Genomic DNA, 20,857 nt, shown 5'->3' on the forward strand with positions numbered 1-20,857 from the left:
AGACTTCCCGGAGCGGGAAAGAGTCACTGGAGGCCCACAGCCGAAACCGTACTTCAGGAGACAATGCACAGTAGTTTGGTCCAGGTCCATAGGTATGGGGGAATTGCAGCCCAGGATGGTTGCAGCTCTTTAAGGGATGGCTCAAAATGCAGTTGGTCTCAAGATTGGTCAGGCCCCGCAGTACATGGGAGGAAGTCATCTGGTCTGGATCTTCTCTGTCAATCAGAAGAGAAGGTTGGAGCAGCAGCAATTACTCAGCAGTCACTGGTGTTCACTGCAGGTGGCTGCAGACGTCGTCCTTCTGCTTTTTCGGATTCTCTATTCCATGGGTCGACTTTGGGTGTGATGGATGCAGGTTGTCCTGACGAAAGTCGGGACAACCTGCGTCCCGCACAGCCACTCTGCAAACGGCGGGACAGAGTCCCTAATTGCGGGACAATCCCGCTAAAAGCAGGACAGTTGGCCACCCTAGTGCTCTTAGAGGGAGCCACGAGAAAGGGACATGCACCCTGTGTACACCCCCTCATCCCATTTATTTACCCCAACCTTAATTTTTCCTCATTTTAGGAAGGGCTCGCTACACTTACTGATGCAGCCAGTCATTTCCCGAGGTACTGTTTACCGATGCAAGTGGGACTACTTTGAATAGAGACACGAAACGTGTGCCTAATAATACCTCCCTGCCGGTAAGCGATGGTTTATATTTCACTTTCCATCCTTACTAAACGTTATGCAGAGTCCCATAACAGAAACCTGCAAGAGAAAAACAGATTGTTTTTTTCAAATCACACTTTGCTTTGACGAACAGGTTCGTAAGGCAGGGTACGCCCGAGCACACATAGAACAACGGGCAGCCCATAACTGAGTGTCCACCACGGAACGGTGGTAAGAAATAACAGGTGCTGCATGAGTTGCTCACTGAATGGATATAAGGAGTTCACCTATGCCTGGACAGGGTGACGCCAGAACGCTAGTTTGCATTCACAAAACAATCCCCATTTTCCCATTCACTCCCACCTCCCCCTCCCTTCCCTTTCTTGTTCATTCGACCAGGCACAGATAGGAAATACAAAAGGTTCCTTTTGCCTAGGCTAGTTGTCATTTAAGTAATTTAATGAAGAAATACATCCGCCACTTGGAACATTACGTACAGTGATTAAACTGGCATGTTCCTTTAGGGGTAACATAGTGATCCCCTCCTCCCTGTCTTTGTCGCCTTTTCCCTAGGACAAAGAAGCACTGCAGTGGGCCTAATCACCAGCCCACAAAGGGAGCAAAGTCCCCATTGTTTTGAAACACTTCTGCGTCCTGATGAAGATGACCTAAATCACTACGGTTATGAAACCGGTCGACCTTCCATAGCAGGAGCTGGTCTCATGCTACTGATGATCTGTGTACCTAGTAACCTGTCATAGACATCATAAGCTAAGCATGACCTGACTGATAGATCGGTCTTCTACAGATTTTTGGTGCAGATCTTTTTCTGTATTTTTAGGCACCTATAGACAAAGAGCTTTATATGTGTTTTTTAAACACCAGTTCAAGTTTATGGAGATACCTAGTAGCTGGCACTGCACTGGCTAATACAGATAGATACATTACAGTAAACAGTGAGCTCTAGTATACCTCAGAATTGGACATTAGTTAATGTAGAATGTCTAAACAATTTGTGATCAGCTATTTGGAACTGGCTTTTTAACTGTGGTTGTTTGAATAGGGAAAGTTTCTCTACTCTACACCCGACCTCTAGGGGAGGTTTGCCAGAGACAGGGACAGGGTGTTCTTCTGCTAGGGGCAGCCTGTTTTGTGTGTATGACTGATTAGTTAATGATACATATACAACATGGTTTTTTTTTCTCCATAAACCGTGATAGAGTATTATCAAGAAAGGACAAGTCATCAAGATTTGGCGAAAAAAGAAGGCAGGTACCATTTTGGTGACCATGTGTCCCTTACTGCAGGTGCAAATGCAGCCTGCGATGTAAGTTTCACTAAAATCAGTAGAAATCCATCCACTGCTACCAGCCACTCAGATAACTTGTCACTGTCACTAGAAAGTTACAAAAGTGGAAAAAGGGAAATAATGTGTCCCCTAAGCACTCCACATAGGGTGAGGTATGCTGATTCCACAAAATGTAAGTTAGGTAGGATAGAAGGTATCCCCCTGCCCTGGTAACAGTATGTTATCACAGAAAAATAAAAAAGGGGCAACTCAAAAGAGCTCCCAGCAACTCTGCAAATAAAGTGCTGTGTGCTGCAATAATAATTTGCAGATGCCATACAAGTTGGAGGAAAGCATGACTCCAAAAAGATACAGCCAAAAGCATTAAAGGAAGTGCATTTAGTAAGTGCTGATCGCCTGGAGCCGCGACTGGAGCCGTGTTTGCCTGCTTTTGCCTGGCCCTTTAATGCTACTGGCCCCTCCTTTGCCTTCCCAGCAGCACCGATATATACACCGGACGTGCGCATTCATGCGTGCGCATTCAAGGAAGAGCATTTAGTAAGTGCTGATCGCTTGGAGCCGTGTTTGCCTGCTTTTGCCTGGTACGGATTTGCTACAAGTAAAGGAACCGTGGACTAGAGGGACATTGGTGGAGAGTCACGCTGTGGGTCCTAACACTAGTGGGTCCTAACATGTGTTATTCTTCTTGTTCTTGCAGGCCCTTTAATGCTACTGGACCCTCCTTTGCCTTCCCTGCAGCACCGATATATACACCGGACGTGCGCATTCAAGGAAGTGCATTTAGTAAGTGCTGATCGCTGATCGTGTGGCGCGTTCAGCGTTCGGCGCTATACTACCTTATTATTAATTCATAATTATTCATTTTTTATTAAATTAACTTAATGAGCCATTGAGCCATTGAGCGTGCTGAGCCGAACCGAGCCGAAAGATTTACAGTTTGACATAAGGATTTGCTGCTCGGCGCTTCTGTTGCTGTTCGTTGCTTCGTAGCTACATCCCATCTACAGCATATTATTTCACTGTGAATACGAGCTTCTTTCTATTACGAGCTTTTTTACTATGAGCCTTTTAACTATGTTAAGGTAGTGGCTTGTTTTTATTTTTGACTTTGACTTCGATTCGAGGCTTAATCGTGGCCTAATTATGCAATGCGCGCACTAAGCAGCCCAACGTAATGTGTATGCACTTATTCTTGAAATAGAAAGTTAGTGGTTGTGGTTTTGGTTGTGCGCGATACTACTAAGTACCACTAAGTTCATGTAGCATATAGTTTTACTAAATGTCTTAAAATTTTAATGAATCGTCTTTTACGATCACATATAATCACATATAATCACATATAGTTAACATAGGTGTTTAAGTTGTTTAAGCTGTTTGGTACAAACAGAGTTCTCAGCATATAGGCGTTTTGCTGGTCCTGGAGCAAGAAGCTTACCTATCTGTGCCCCCATTGAGGTTACACGTAGAGGATTTTTTTTTTTTTAAGAGAGTTGCTCGCTTATTACCACCCTTTATTATTCTAAGCCTAGTCTGTATTATGATTGTATTCTTAACATCCACATCTATCTAAGATAGTCTTGACCCACACATAAAACTATGGCTATGGCTAGTAAACTAGCAATCAGTAATAATGGAGAGTAAGCGAGTGAACTCGCAATACACAAAAATCTTCGGAACAGACGGATATGTATCCCAAAGGTTATTTCTAACCCGAAAATACGGTTACCTAAGTGTAAGCAAATAACAGAATACTATAGTAAAACATCACTAAGTGTGGCGTCTAACTCTGCACTAGAGTCTGTTAAAGTTGATCTAGTGAATGATCTTACAACAAATCTGGGATGTGTAAGCTCCAAATTGTTAAGTGATGTGTTAGGCGCTCACACTTATGTTGCACCACTTCCTAATAATAATGTGACCCATACAGTAGATACGGCAATTGAACACTTCCCATGTGGTGAACCTGACAACAAAGCAATAGGAAGACTTAACCCCACTGCTCCTATCTTTTCACCTGAAAGTGGAATTAACAACGACGATGAGCTAGTGCACAATAATGGCCATATAGCCTTAGTTCACGCACTACCAGTCTCAGTCACTGCGTATGTCCATCTATTGATCTTCCTGAGTCCTCACTGTATGATCTTGAGGTGGAATACATGGGCCTTGACCCTGAGCAATCTCTCCTGGAGGCTGTTAATACACCCATGTATTTCACTCCTCCCAGTAAACTCTGTGACCAACAAAGTGTAGTCACCACTAGGGACCCCCCTACACCTATCGTACCACCAGTAATGGATGAATGTCCCCCTCCTATCTTCTCCTTTTACCCTTCTCATCCTACCGATACTAAGACACAGAGTGTTTTTCATTTCCCCGTTTCCAAGGAATTGCCTAATTTGAGTGAGAATCCCACAGATACAAGTATGAATTCTGATGATATGTTTTATGCGCTTGAAAATCTGTTGACACTATTAATTAGTAAGTGTGAAACACTATAAAAGAAGATCAACATTCAATCTCTGATAATTCACAAGAATATGCGTGGTTGTTGTCATACTAGTAATAGGGTGATGTCTCGGCCATCCCCTCGCAAAGCCTCCTCTTCCACAGATATTATACCAAAGGAAAAAAGACTGAAGAAAACTAGAACTAATGTTCCGCGATTGGCTCCTGTACACCATGCTTTTATGTATGGTTGCAGACACCCTCACGGACAACATAGAGTTAGGAAAGTATCGTCCGCCCAAAAAGTTGTATGTAGGGTCGAGGAATGCTCCTCTGAGGTAGCTCAGGTTGACAACGTGGTAGCGGTAAATACTGTACCACTAGTTTCAGTATCCCTTGCTGAAGAGGTGGAAGTTATCATAGTTGAAAGTAGCCCAATCAACAATGTAAGTCTGAAACCCAGTAAACCTCAGCAGAGTACAATATCAAAACCAAAATTGCCAAAGACTAAAGCTACAAAATCAAAGAATTCTGATAAACAATCTACTTTACCTGTAGTATGGGCTAATCCACAGAGTACTCATGCATCTAATACTGATATACATGCAGGCATCGATCCTAAAGTAATTGATACTTCTGCAAATAATACGAAGATTCCTGCTCTTCAATTCGTGCAATTATACCAAGACTCTGCTATGACACCACTAAATAGGTCAGCAGTGTTATGAATATTCAAGTCTATTGTACCGCTGAGAGTCATTACTTCTAATGACATACGAATAGTAGATCAAGCGGTACAGAAGAATCAATTTATAACAAACGTCTCTTTCTCAGCAGATGCATCCTTGAATTATGTAATGGGCTTTGAGGCTGACTTTCTGCGATTGGGCTACAATATCTCAAGGGTTGAAATTCCCTTGAATAAGAATGAAATCATAATACCTGCCAATGTATCGAATAGTCCTCCTTGTAATCTACCTCTAAGAATGGACTTGCATAATTCCGATATGTTACGAGAAACCGTTGTTAAGGATAGCGCAGATCTTCCCAATACTCCTCCTGACGGTTATTGGCAGTGGTTGCCTATGGCATTTAAAACTCACTTCCTCGCCGAGCCTCAGTGATGCGACATGGTGGATATGCTCTTATCTTGGAATACAAGAGGGCATACCCACCTGTTTGACAACGATGGCCTGATGAGTAAAATGAGTATATTTAGTGTGGTGGCATTGCAGGAAACATGGTTACTGGCTGAAATACAAATTGATGGTCAGAGTACAGTCCATCAGATCGCCACTTAAGGTATTAAGGGACCCCCAAAAGGAGGCCTCCTTGTAACCGTGTACCCTCCATGGCGGATAGTGAAACTTAATCAGTCAACTGAGCACATCTTGGCCACAATGCTCTCATTGGCATCCCTCAACATTCTGTTAATAAATGTATATGACCCTCCGAATATGGCTATGACTGCAGCAAACGTCAAAACTGTTGATGCATTGCTTCGGAAATATAGTTATGAAATCCCGGTGTGGTTGGTTGGTGATTTTAATGGGAAAATTGGTCATCTCCCTCTTACCACGGCAGGTATCTCTGAATTTATCTCGATAGAGCCGTCTATGGTGAAAACTAATAAGCAAGGGGCCAAGTGGCACTCCATGTTAGCAGCACACTGGATAGTGAAATTGAACGGATTGACACCCGGCGATCACAACATGGCCTTTACTAGAATTGAGGGTCGGTCAGCCTCCACAATTGACTATGCACTATCAAACCGGAAAGGTATACCCTACATATTGGACATGAGCACGGTCTCTCGATATGAAAGTGATCATGTGCCATTGTGTTGGTTATTAAAGATGCCACGACAAACAAAAACTGCAGTTGAATATGACGGAAATGGCCAATTGTCCCTAAATGAAGGTGGGAATCGAATTAGATGGCATGAACGCAATATTACACGGGCGGATGTTGCTGTGTCAGAATTGTTACCAAATTTCATACTAACTGGTTCTGGTGGTGTGAATGAAGCGGAGGCTATGCTATCGAATTTTTCAGAAATGATGCTGAAAATAAGTGAAAAAGTTGCCCAAAGACGGTCATATATTGGTAGTGTAGAATACACTAATCTTCCAAACAAACGTCGTAAGGGATTTGACGCTGCCATCAGTGACGCCAAAAGAAAGATGCATAGAGATATACATATGATATTAGTTGAGCATGGTCATTGTACATCCGCATTGACTGTCCCATCTCTAATTAAAACTGTTAAAAGAAACTACAGGAAAGGGTTGTCACACCATAAGTTGAAGTGCAGTGTTAAATTATGGAAACAAATTGCTGAAAAAGCAAGCACTAGTAATACCGTCGGTATATGGCAACTACTTCAACATTCTCACCCAGGCCCCATTACTATCAACTGTATAACAGAAGAACAATGGTGTAGTCATTTAAGCAGTACCCTGGGTCAATCAGTTACCAACGATAACAAACTGCAAATCCCAGTAGAATATTGGGTTTGCCAAGCTTCCATACTAGATATAACTGAGATGATCATAAAGTTAAAAAACTCGAGAGCTGCAGGGCCTGATGGCGTGTGTAATCTCTTGATAAAAAAACAGCCTGAACTCTGGGCAACTGCCCTTCATTTACTGTTCACACGGATTGGAGCATCCGGATTGATCCCCCAGTCTTGGCTATCTAGCCATGTCCTTACGGTTCATAAAAAGGGTGCCTGGGACTCTCCCAATAATTACTGTATGTTAGCCATGCTCAACACGTCATCCAAGATCTTTGCCCGTGTCCTCTTGCAGGAACTTAATGCATGGATAACAGAAAAAAATATATTACCACCAAGCCAGATTGGATTTCGAAAAGGATCAGGCACAGTGCACGGCATGCTGTTATTGTCCACTGCAGTCGAGCATGCCTGGTATAGACGCAATCTCAATGTGTACTGTGCATACATCTGTTTTTCTGCGGCGTTTGATGCGGTGCAGAGAAACCGTTTGTGGCAAAAGTTGCACAATTGGGGAATCCCATTGGGTCTTCTCCGCATGCTTATGATGCTGCACACCAATACAACAGTGCGGATACGTTTAAATGCTGAGGGCAAATTATCTGCAACCCTGCCTAAAACCAGTGGAGTAAAACAGGGGTGCATGGTTGCTGCTGTGCTTTTTAATTTATACCTGGCAGACATGCAATTGGCGTTTAGCCTGAGCAAAGTGAACCCTGTGAAAATCTCTGATGTAATTGTCGGTTGGTTGGCATATGCTGACGATTTAATCCTGCTGGATTATACTCCTGCCGGACTTCAGTTTATGTTGGACGCTCTTGATAAATACTGCTCCGATAATGGTTTACTTATCAACATAGATAAGAGTAAAGTGATGGTATTCAGTAAAGAAAGAAATCCAAAAAACTATGTGTGGCAATTGAATAACAAAAAGGTGGAACAAGTAAGATCCTATAAGTATCTGGGTGTTATCGTGGATGACCGTCTGAATTGGAATGCCCAATGGACATCTATTCAAAGTCGTTGCACCATTGCTACCAACGCCTTGAGCATTTTCATTGGCAGAAACTATGTTTACTCCGTATCCGCAGTATTGACCATATATATAGCCAAAATTAGAGCCTTATTACTGTATGCAATAATCATTTGGGACACAATACCATTAAGTTGGTGGAACGGTTTGAAGCACGCCTACTTCGTAAATTATTTTGTTTACCAACCGCTATAAGTTTGGAGTATATCTATCTAGAATTTGATTTACTAGAAATGTCATGTCTTCATCAGTCATTGTGTGTTAAACTTCGAAAAGTTAAATCGTCTGAATGTTGACACCATAATTGTACCATATATCACCGCTATAATGAGTTTGGACAGGCCTGCTTCATTTGGAATAATGGGCAAATTGAAAAAACTACATTCCAATTGGATTGGTTTAGTGGCCACACATAGCAATCTCGGCATTTTGAGTATAAAATTAAAGCTGAAAAGAGTATTGAAAGAAATTTGTTATGAACAACAGCTAACCAACCTTGCCACTAAACCGCATAGCGGTCTTTATTGTCAAGAGCGCATTATCAGAACATGTACACCAGGCTATATTTATGCGTATCCAAGTCCGCAAACTGTTCGATTATATCTCCTACTCAAATTTAATAAAACAGTTGCTCTTGAAACTCAAGGAGCACAAATGGGTCTATCTTGCTCGAAGCGTATGTGCCGCCTATGTGGAAACAATATAACAGAGACACTATATCACTTATTCATTTTATGTGATAGTTTGCATGCTGTCCGATATAAACATATGAAGTCCTGTAACAATTGCTATGATCCTAGTGAAATAGAAGATCTTTGGCTCCAATTTCTGCGTGGTGATGACCTAAATTTGATATATTTTATGACTGCTTTTTATAAACAGATAGTACTGATTTTACGCTGTATTGAGTGATTCTGTGATGAACTGTATTGTACATATATGAATTGTGAGTCATGTGCTGGTACATTTTTATACTTGTGTCTATATGTGATGATGAATTGTCAATTGTTATACAAAGCATTTGTTTTGTTATATGTATAAATAAACAAACTTGAACTTGAAAAAGGTTCCCAAAGGTAAAGTAAAAGCCTGAGTGAGTGTGGAAAAAGGGTCCCACTCACTCAGGAGAACTGATCAAAAATCCAAAAAGTGCTGGCAGACTCACAAGTGGGGTAAATTATGCACACAGAGGAAATTCTACATAACAGTGCAGTATAAAACCCGAGTAAAAATAACAATAATAATAATTACAGTAATAATAATAATAATACAAAGAGACAGAGATATTCGGCCTCATTACGAGTATGCCGGTCTGGAAAAAGGTGCCGTAACAATGTGTACCAGCACCTTTTCCAGACCGGCATACTCTGAGTCTGCCGGAAGGGGCAGTGAACTACCGGCAGATAATTCACTGAAGCACCCGGCACCATTAACAACAGTGCCAGTGCTTCAGTGCTTCCCATCCCATATTCGGTGCCAGAAACAGTAAGCCGAGATTGCCAGTAAGCCGCCGGTACTACCAGCGGCTTACTGGGCAATCTCAGAATGAGGGCCATAGAGTAAGACACAGAGACAAAGAGAGAGAGAAATAAAGAGAGAGAGAGAGAGAGAAAGAGAGAGAGAGAGAGAGAGAGAGAGAGAGAGAGAAAGAGAGGAAGAGAGAGAGAAAGAGAGGAAGAGGGGGAAAGCACTAGGATGGCACATGAGACACCAAGTACAGCTCATTCATTTCATAAGAGTTGCTATACAGTTTTCCATTTCCACGTATTTATTATGGGGGTAGAAATAGAGAAGAATGAGCCATTTATAGAGTCTGAAATCAATGTGTGGGCAGAGGTCCCGGGGTCCTCGGCACTCAGCAAGCATCGAGTCCCCTGACCATATACTGGAAGGCAATCAATTTACTTGATGTATAAGCGCCTTAAAAATGCACAATAAATAAATAAAATAAATCATTGTGTGATAATTTACTTGGGATCAAATCATTCAGCCATGCCGTCCTTCCAAGAGTACTACCATGCATCTCAGACGCTGCACATGGACACCGCACACCTATTATACACATGTAGCTTCTTTATTCATAAAATAAAGGATGGACCTGACTGCTGGAAATCAATACCCTAAAATATGCACCTTAGTAGAAAAGATCAAATGGCACTGGAGTACAGCATGCCACTCTTTGTCTGCAGTGAACTTAAATGGCGGGTGTGAGTGGAGAGGTATGTACTCACTTTGCTTCTTGCAGAACTTCCAGATGTGATGGAGGCAAATCTCATTCGGATCCCCAAGATCTTTCAAAGTGGAGGCAATGGAGGAAACGTGCTGTTGTGAAGCTGTGGGAGAAAAGAGAAGACAATGAGGACCAAGATGTAAAGCTACAGGATAGGTCAAATGCTAGCACCAATATATGTGAAATACTACACCCTCCGGCATAGAGACTTCTGCAGACGCCGAGACATTCTGTGAAACTACAGGATAGGCCAAATGCTAGCACCAATATATGTGAAATTCTACACCATCCGGCATAGAGACTTCTGCAAAACGCCGAGACATTCTGTGAAACTACAGGATAGGCCAAATGCCAGCACCAATATATGTGAAATTCTACACCCTCCGGCACAGAGACTTCTGCAAGAAGCCGAGACATTCTGTGAAACTACAGTATAGGCCAAATGCTAGCACTAATATATGTGAAATTCTACACCCTCCGGCACAGAGACTTCTGTAAAATGCTGAGACATTCTGTGAAAATACAGGATAGGCCAAATGCTAGCACCAATATATGTGAAATACTACACCCTCCGGAATAGAGACTTCTGCAAGACGCCAAGACATCCTGTGAACCTACAGGATAGGCCAAATGCTAGCTCCAATATATGTGAAATACTACACCCTCCCGCATAGAGACTTCTACAAGATGCCGAGACATTCTGTGAAACTACAGGATTGGCCAAATGCTAGCACCAATATATGTGAAATATTACATCCTCTGGCATAGAGACTTCTGCAAGACGCCGAGACATCCTGTGAATCTACAGGATAGGCCAAATACTAGCACCAATATATGTGAAATACTACACCCTCCGGCACAGAGACTTCTACAAGACGCTGAGACATTCTGTGAAACTACAGGATAGGCCAAATGCTAGCACCAATATATGTGAAATTCTACACCCTCCGGCACAGAGACTTCTGCAAGAAGCCGAGACATTCTGTTAAACTACAGTATAGGCCAAATGCTAGCACCAATATATGTGAAATACTACACTCTCCGGCATAGAGACTTCTACAAGACGCCGAGACATTCTGTGAAACTACAGGATAGGCCAAATGCTAGCACCAATATATATGAAATACTACACCCTCCGGCATAGAGACTTCTGCAAGACGCCGACGCCGAGACATTCTGTGAAACTACAAAAGGTACCAAGAACAACCTGCAGGCCTTTAAAATGTCACAGAAACAATCAGCAAGTTGAAATATGTTTATTTCTTGGAAAATGGGGGTACCCCATTAATGATTATACTTCGTGCCCCAGCCTACAGCGATGCAAAGTTATATACTAGATATTCACCCTCTTCACCTGAAAAGCGTTTGGTACCCTTGTTAAACCAAAACATGCCTTGTGTTGTTGCCCAATCTTAAACATACCTGGACCTCAATACAAATGCTTTGCACGAGTACAAGTGCAATTGTGCATGGTATTTGCTCTCGGGCAAAAATTGCTTCAATGCAAATATATATTATTTTAATGCATTTTTGCAGAAGTGCTATTTTTGACCTAGTGCCAATACCGTAAAAATTAGAATTGCGCCACTGCAAAGTTTGTCATGCTCCTTCCGTCTTAAATATTTATTGTGTCTTCCCCAATGCAAAACATATTCTGCAACCTTCCACACTATCATACATATATAGTTTTACTCAATTGTCAGATACACTGGGCTTCCTACCCCATTTCAAAAACATATCTTTATCCTACAACACATTTGAAACATACTTGGCTGCCTGTCCCTTGGCCACTGCATTTCAAAACATACCTACTTCAATCTAAACATGCCCCTTGTCTTCCCATTCGATTCTAAAACTCTAAAACGAATTGGGTTCCCCACCTCCATTTTAACTCATATTTGGCATTCTAACCCCAAATCAAAATGTGTCTGGTTTCCTGCCCTCGCGCATCAGAATTTAAACAACATCTGCTGTCCTTGCACCCCTAATTCAAAATGTGCATTCATTATTTATTATTTAATTAAGTTGCTTATCCCACTCCCTTGGAGGCGCTATGTGATTAATACTAATCCTGGCTTACCTTTTTTGTTTTTTTCAAATTTGCATTTTTGTATACTCCTCCCTGCCTATATGTATAGGGCCCTCTGTTATGGAGTGCAACGCCCTACCGGACATGGGTGTTGCACTCATAACACCCATGTTCTGTGTACCTGTTGAGATGGGCCTTTTGGCTAAGACAGATCACTCAGGAGCCCAAAGTGACATGGATAGGTTTACTTAGGTTCACAGACTCAGGTAAGTACATTAGGAGCTAAGTCATCACATTTAAGACAAGTTCATAACTGGAGAAGTATAGTTCATAGCTAGAAAGAAGCATCCACCGGCCCCCCTGTGCTCAAGCTCCAGATCCCAACTGACTCTGGTGGAATCCCCAGGAGGCTTGCATCATAACATTCTCAAAGACCCAACACTCCATGCTCAGACTCACACAGGTTACAGTCAGCTCAGGTGGATCACAACAGTACCCTATTTGTTTTATTTGGTGGCATGTCAGAAGCTTACCTCATTCAAGGCCCCGGATTAGGGCTCCTCCCACAATCCCGCTTCGGCGCCGACTCCGGCCCGTCCTGGGTCCTCGCCGCCATGCTCACAGCGGTCTGTGGACCATCCCGGTTTGCCTGTGTGGCCCCCCGGCGCAGTGACATTGCCTGAAGCCCGCCTGGGGTTGCACAATCAAGGCGCATGCCGCGATGTGATTGGAGGTTGCCACGGCGCCTCCTGGATGCCCGGCAAACTCGTTCTCCCGGTCACGTGACCAGCAAAATGTCACGTGACCAAGTAACCAGGAAGTCGCCCAAACAACAGTAATTCCTTGCTTCTAGGCTGTTCCTTTGAGCGGCGTTTGGTGTTTTTGGTCTGTTGATCTTGATTCTGTGGTCCTGACCTTCGCATTGTCTACCGGATTGCTTTTTGGATATCCCTTGATTTTTTGGCTGCCTGTGTTTTCTTTTTGTGTTCTTTTCCTCTGGTTTTTGACCGCTGGATTTTTCCTCTTGGATTGCTTTTGGACTTCCTTGTGTGCTGGTGACCTGAACTAATTCTTGTCTTCAAAAGGAACTTTGGGCTTAGTATTTTCGACCTGGATTACTTTGCTGGAACATGGAGTTTTTTTTCCTGCTCCTGGGTTTTTCTCCTCCCTTCCTTTGTTCCATCCCCGGTGCCTAGTTAGGTAGGTTGGCTTCATACTCTGTTGTTCTACGAGTTATGTCCTAACACTGTTCTTCATTTTCAGCTGCCTGGGGATCCAATGCTGTGTTTCCAGTCCACTTGTGGCCCTAATAACTGGTTAGCCAGTTGTTTGATTTCCATGGCTGGTACTTAGGGACAGAGGTATTTAGTCCACTCGGGAGCCCACGTCTTGACAGGGCAGTATCTACATTGATTATGACACGTTTTGATAATACTGGCTCGAGGGGGATCCCGTCCACGTGTCAGGGTACAAGCTATCTTCAAGCCTCTTGGCATCTTGGCAGGTGGCCAATCATGGGCTGTTAGTTCAAATACATTCCTGACCTTACACTAGGTCCAGGATGTGTATTGGGCCTTTATACAACCCCATGCCCAGCACGAACCAGTTCCAAGCACAGAGAAGCCTCCTTCCCTGACTCTGGCCTGAGCCTGTGAAGAGGATGCCTATATATGGTCACATACTACCGCTAGCAGGGAGGAAGAATGACAAAATGAAAGTGAAGTACAAAGACTGGGCTTTAATAAGATTGCCAGCCATTTTGAAAACTTCATTCAACCCAAAAAAGGTAAAAAAAATATAAAAACTAAAAATGTTGCTGCCACCAGCCTAGGTTTCATTCAATATAAGAAAAATACCCATAGTCAAAAAGGACTGTGAGAAAAAGGTTTCCCTGTGGTACACTGTTATAAATTAAAGATCCCATCCTCGTCGCCAGTGTTATAAATTAAAGATGTGACACCGTAATCATGTAAGTAACTCTTCCGAGTTTATTGTCCTTAGTTCAGCACTTCCAGGGGAAGACAATATGACACGATAAGACGCCAGACACCGCGCTCCCCACACCCCTTCCAGTCACCCCATTCACCAACTGCCAAACTTCAACCCGGCACTAACATTCCACCAGAGCCTACGATGACATCATATAGATGGCGCGAGCGCGCCATTACGACACATCCTCCTGCCTTACACACAGCAACACAACAAATGCATGGAACATTGACCTGCAATGAACCACACACCATGGCAACATTAGCACTCCAGCACTATCACTAAGTGGCTAACTAAGCAATAGACCTGAAGCACAGAGGAAGAAAAGACAACCTTCACTGAACTAACCACGGACCTCACCCAACCGACCAGAGCAACGGCATCACAATATAATAACTGCAACACCGTTCCCAACACCACTGAACCACGATAAGAATCACGAAAAATTACCTAACACCAAGCAGCTAACGGAGCACACCATGCCAATCTCAACTAATACCTCGAACAACCCCTTGCCCATGCCAACCCCAAAATAAATAAAGATAAGATACACCGAAATGGAGAAAGGACCCAGGTATCCCCCAATCTGTCCCCTACTACATGGACCTTCAAGGGCCAAAAAACAAAAAAACAAAGCACAGCCACCAGTCCTAAGCTCCACCTTAAGACCCCAAGCCTGCCACACCTGGACACTCCACAACCCACTAAGAGGGCACTTAACTAACTAACTTAAACCGGCAAGCACCTACTCCTTCCGCCCTGGTCTGCCCCCCAGGGCATTAGGCCTGCCACGCCTAAGCACTAACCAGTTCGCCACGAGCACACCCAGCACTTCCAACCACGTAAAAACTGGGAACCCTGCTGCAAACCATTGCACCCAGCCAATTGTCATGATGCCTACCTCCAGGCATCCGGACCAAGCCCATCAGCCCCGGGAGTAGGCATCTAGACATTTAGTAAAACCTCAGCAGCCCCGGCTAGGGGCTATCTGGGTTCAGTCCTGGCGCCTTAGGCACCAGGCTCATATTAGGAATCAGTCCTGGCGCCTAAGGCGCCAGGCTCATAATCATTACTTACCTCAGGCAGACCATGCTGCAAATGACTGCAATCCAACATGAAGCCTGAAAGGGACTATTTTTCTACAGGGACTATTTTTTACTCGGGTGTGGTTCTAGGGACTTCTTACCTGGGACTACTTTTGAGGCTATTTAAACCACGCCCGACCAGCAACACACGCTTCGCATTATTCTGCATCCAGCAGCGTAAAACTCACCGTGCCTGCAGCCTGCATCCAGTCTTCTGTCACGCCCGCCTCGAATCCGGAGCTCCTAAAACAAAGAGGAAAGAAAGGGACAAGGTTAGAAAACAAACTTACTTCTATTCCACACCTGATTCTGGATCCATCTTGTCTCCGGACCTGTAGAGACATTCATTTCTGCATGCCCTGCACCTCCAGCTGCAGCGCCGCGCCGCGCCATACTCACCAGTCTTCACAGCATCCTTCGGGTCGGCGCTGCCTCCATCATTTCTTCACCGAACTTCGGCACCTAGGAGACAAAAGAAAACCACAAGGTGAGCCGAGGGAACCAACACATATAATTCTTACCACCATAGACTTACCTGATTTACCACCGGAGGCATCCTTTTGTGACTCTCCGTATTTTCACGTGCCGTATCTGTAAAGAGAGACAAAACAACACGTTTTCCTCGTGCAGCATTTACCGGACGGCGCCGGGTAATACAGACTCTTACCTGAGCGCCACCAGCTGCCACAAGAGCATCTTTTCACGAGCCAGCTGCAAGCCAAGAAAGGAAGGGGGAAACAAGAGTGAACATCGGACATATTGAACTCTATGAACTTAATACTTACTGGTCCTCACCAGGAACCTCAGAGTCAATACTCTCCGGAACTCTCCCGAGCCTTCAAACCAGTGAAGTAACTGGAATCGACGCGCCCCTGCAAATCCACGCAGGATGGAGAGCTCATCTTTCAAGAATATAAGGTGAGATTGCTGTGAGGGCATTTCGGAGGTGATTAGTTGGGGAGGACTGTGGGGGTGCCATCACTTGAATCCACAAGTGGCTAAATCCATCTCTCCACTTGCAGGAGATACGGGTTAAACAGACAAGATTAGGAGGGCAGATCCAGTCAGTCATTGCTGCACTATGCATCACGTGGGTGGAGACCGCAGCTGTCCGGGTCCGACCAACGCCCCTGTGGGAGCCAGGTGAGGGTAACACCAATTCATAACCACAACCTAATACCAAAAGCACACCCAAAACCCATCACACTCTACCATAAAACCCCATTAACCCTCAATATGCCCAATGAAATCCAAGCAAATCATATCAATGGTAAACCTCCCTTACCACTTAAGGTTGCAGACCAACTACCATAAACTCCTTTAAGAAAAATCAAAAATGATGTCACTAAATCCAACACCACAAATCACCCCAAGCCATAAAAACCGTTGTGGAAATCTCTCAGCCACTGCAACTCCACTACTCCACTAAAACATATGGCAAGACTCCCATAATAGCAGTTGCAGAAATAAAAAAAACAACAAACAAAAACAAAAAACAACCTTAGTGGCAACCACCATTGGAACCATAACTAAACTGGCAACAGATGCCAAAATACCAAAAAACGCCCTTGGGTAGCCACCACCTGAGCCACTCCCCTTATTGTGACACGGCACATCCCTGCACAAGCCAACGAAAATACCTTGGAGCAGCTACTAACTGAGCCACCACCCCCAAATGTGACACGGCACATCCTTGCGCCAGCCAATAAAATACCTTGGAGCAGCTACACCTGAGCCACCTCTCCACAATGCAACATAGCGCACCACAACAGCAGTCAAACCGCCCATTCAGCAATCCCGGAATGTTAAGCAAAATACATACATCTTACATTGCCACACACTCTGCTCCACACCACCCAGACCTGCATGCAGCATGTAACCTCAATAGAACAGATATATTCGTTAATATAACAGATATATTCATTAATAGAACAGATATAGTCATCAAATAAACAGATAGATTCATCACCTTTCCCAGTGTTGCCCCGCACAATGGCACACATCCCACGAAAGTTCGTTGTAGATATCAAGTCCCATGTTCAAAGTCCCAACGACCTTACCCCTGTTTGACAACAAGCGCCGACTGGACCCTCGGCAACTCCCTAAAACATAGTAAAACTAAATTTGTCCCAATGAATGTTCAGGGATAAACCTTAACTGACCCCGCACCTGAAAAGAAATTAGCACGTTAAATACAGTGTGCCATTTCGGTTTCTTTTAGTTTTTTTTTTTTATAAAGGACCAAACACCCGCGGCTACCACATATATACAACATGCACACACGACACATGACAACAGCCGCCACAGCTAACACCCCCGAACCACGGGCCCGAAATGCGTAACCCCTAAACAACGGGCCACACACAAACATAAACGCGCACACAGAAATACAGTCCAAGCATACAAACATAACTAGGGCCCAAACAACACCTACCTCCCAGAAGTCACTTGAGCAATCATATGCCGATAATCCCTCCACCAGGATCCTCACGCCTCCCTTGTATGTCCCCAAAACTGTTCCAGAAACCAGGATCTTCCCCACCTTCCCATTTGGGGTGCCCTTGGACCAAAAGCTCACGATCCAAACAACCATGGACAACGCCTCCAAAGCACCAGCACGTTCTCGCCGTCCTGCTCACCAAACTGTGCACCGACCATTTCCCAGCACTTCCATCGCTGCAACACTCCTTGGTCGTTTTGGTGTCCTCAATGCGCGCTGCCCAGTTCCCATACGCACCACACCGACCATGGCATCCGTTCAGAGTGCGCACTGTAGACCCCTTCACAGTACCAGTAGTCGAGCGCACCCCTGACTGTGACTGTCCTGGGCACTGCAAGTCCCATAAATCACCGGAGCAAACCACTTCCGGAAACAAATGGAGCCGCTCTCGAAAACACGGCCCCAATACGGACCTCGACACTCCTGAAGGGTGACGCCCCTTGACGCCCATTTTTTTTTTCTTCCTCCGCCAATCAGGACCAACTGGTATCCAGAATTGCCTCCCCACCCCTTAACAACATGGTTGGTACACTCTCCTGTTGGGTGAATCGCAGCTCCTCTTGGGCACCCGGCAGAACCAAGCCGTACACTGGCTTGACAAATGAAGCACAGGGCTTCCTGGCAGTGCAGGTGAGCAGAACCGAACTGTAAGCTCCTCGACTCCGGAGTGTGGGGACAACACCAGGGGGGACGGTGTCCGGCAAGCTGCACCCCCCCACAGCAGTGATGGTACCCATACCGTCCGTTTCAAATCCTCGTCGCCAGTGTTATAAGTTAAAGATGTGACACCGTAATCATGTAAGTAACTCTTCCGAGTTTATTGTCCTTAGTTCAGCACTTCCAGGGGAAGACAATATGACACGATAGGAGGCCAGACACCGCGCTCCCCACACCCCTTCCAGTCACCTCAATCACCAACTGCCAAACTTCAACCCAGCACTAACATTCCACCAGAGCCTACAATGACATCACATAGATGGCGCGAGCGAGCCATTACGATATACACCCCTGAAGGGATCTAGAAGTGCTACAACAGATTTAAAGGGGTAGGGGTGGGATTCTCTTGCACCGATAGCCTTACGTATTGACCTGCGCCCCAAAATGAAATGTGTTAAGCCAAAAAGAAATGCATAAACAAACTTTGCTCACAAAAAGCGGTCATGGTCACCAAATAGTCAACATATATGCTGGGCTACCTTTAAAGTGAACTGGAAAGCTACTAAAAAAAATCATTTTCCTAACACTTGCCCTCTGCTCACACTGAGGACTGGTGGTTATATTCCACCCCTGGATATACCATCAGCATTGGAATGTTTGGTCCCTGGCCTATGCTCTATAGTGAAGTCAAAGCCTTGGAGGCTTATGGACAGCCTGACTCCTGATTCATGATCATCAGCCATTTGAGGGGAATATGGTCAGTTTGCATTTTCAAGGCAGTGCCCCTAACATGTAGGACCAAAACCTTCTTAATGACCAGGCAAAACCAAAACATTCTTTGTTTGCAGTGGTCCACCTCAACCATCTGCCCTTAAGCGGATTACTGATGAAACATACAGGATAATCCCTACCCTTCTCATCCAGCCGAGGTAAAACTGCACCTATGCCTGCTTCCGAGGCTTCTGTCTGTATAATAAAATGTCTCTGGTAATCAGTGGTCCTGAGAATGGCTGCCTGGCAAAGAGTATCTTTTAATTCCTGAAGGGCCATTTGGCAAGAATCAGTCTAAGTTACTCTAAGTTTCTGGACTATCCAGTGGCGCACAAAAGGGTTCTTACTTGAGTAGCAGGGGGCACCAGTCTTGTACAGTCTGTACTTTTCTTGGGGGAGGGTGAGTCTTCCCACCTCCTAACACATGTCCAACGCAAACCACTGAACACTGACAATCAGACATTTTGATGTCTTGACAGATAGATCAGCTTGCTCGAGATTCTGCAGCACTCTCTTAAGGCGGAAAACATGTTCCACCCATGTGGAGCTAAAGACAACAGTATTGTCAAGATATGAGACACTCTATCCAACCCTTTCACAGAATGGTAAAACAGCTAAACATGAAGGTGAAATAATAGAACGGCGGCCAGAGCCTTCTTCATCTTTCCTGGGTTGATAGAGGCCTCCTGGGTTGAAAATTATGTCTTCGCCTTGGCATGTTTACTTAAGGCAATCTGCCAATAGCTAGAGGAGAGGTCAAAGGTGCTGAGAAATTTGGAAGCACTTAACTGGTCCACCAACTCATACGTTTATGGCCATGGATGTGCATCTGTCTTCATGCCAGCATTCAGAACCCCATGGTCAACACAGAGGGCCTCATTACGCGGTAGGAGGTAAGGGATTACTGGCACCGGTAAGGGTGCCGGTGCCGGTAATCCCTTACCTCCATATTCCGAGGTCCCTTAGCGGGTCCCTTCCTTAACGCCTGGTCTGACCAGGTGTTAAGGACGGGACCCGCTAAGGGACTCCAGAGCTAATAACTGTACCGCAAATTGCGGTACCATTATTAGCTACTTCCCCATTCCCATTGAGCCATATAGGGGCTCAAATGGGAATGGGGAATGGTTCTCAGAATTGGGATTTACCGGGTCCTCCAAGGTTGGAATGACCCCCGGTAAGTAACCATTCTGAGAACCCGGTATGCGGTAAGGGGGTAGCCATGGTGCTAATAGCACCATGGCTACCTCCTACCGCGTAATGAGGCCCAGAGTCTTAAATGTGTAAATCCTGCTTTTTAAAAAATATATATATTTCTATAGCACTGCAGCCCGCAGGCATCAGAGCGCTTTCCATAGAGACAAGAGACGTAGTGACGGGACGACATAAATGCATATTTTAGTCAGTTTGAGGTGATCATGCTGGTGAGTGACTATTTGAATAGGAAAGTTTTCAATTTCTTTTTAAAACGTTGCAGATTTGTTTCGGTTCTTAGGGTTTCAGGTAATGTGTTCCATTTTGCAATGGCTTTGGTGGGAATGCTCTGCCTAGTCATTTTGTTTTTTTTGATAATTTGGCTTCTAGTAGCCCTTTGTTCCTGGATCTAAGATTTCGTGTAGGTTTGTATTTCTTAAATTGCT

The 20,857-nt window shown here is 44.5% G+C and overlaps 1 protein-coding gene across 2 annotated transcripts in view; it reads right to left on the reverse strand.

Moving 5' to 3' along the window:
- LOC138513666 (protein mono-ADP-ribosyltransferase PARP12-like) overlaps window positions 1-20,857 on the reverse strand; it is a 461,743-nt gene that overhangs the window by 237,587 nt on the left and 203,299 nt on the right. For both annotated transcript variants that reach the window (XM_069628724.1, XM_069628725.1), the window contains exon 5: window positions 10,191-10,292. In XM_069628724.1, the coding sequence (XP_069484825.1) occupies window positions 10,191-10,292 (102 nt within the window). The remainder of the gene's footprint in view (window positions 1-10,190; window positions 10,293-20,857) is intronic.

The sequence above is a fragment of the Ambystoma mexicanum genome, chromosome 12 (assembly GCF_040938575.1).
Source record: "Ambystoma mexicanum isolate Mex_15411 chromosome 12, UKY_AmexF1_1, whole genome shotgun sequence".
In the NCBI taxonomy this organism is placed as follows: Eukaryota; Metazoa; Chordata; class Amphibia; order Caudata; family Ambystomatidae; genus Ambystoma; species Ambystoma mexicanum.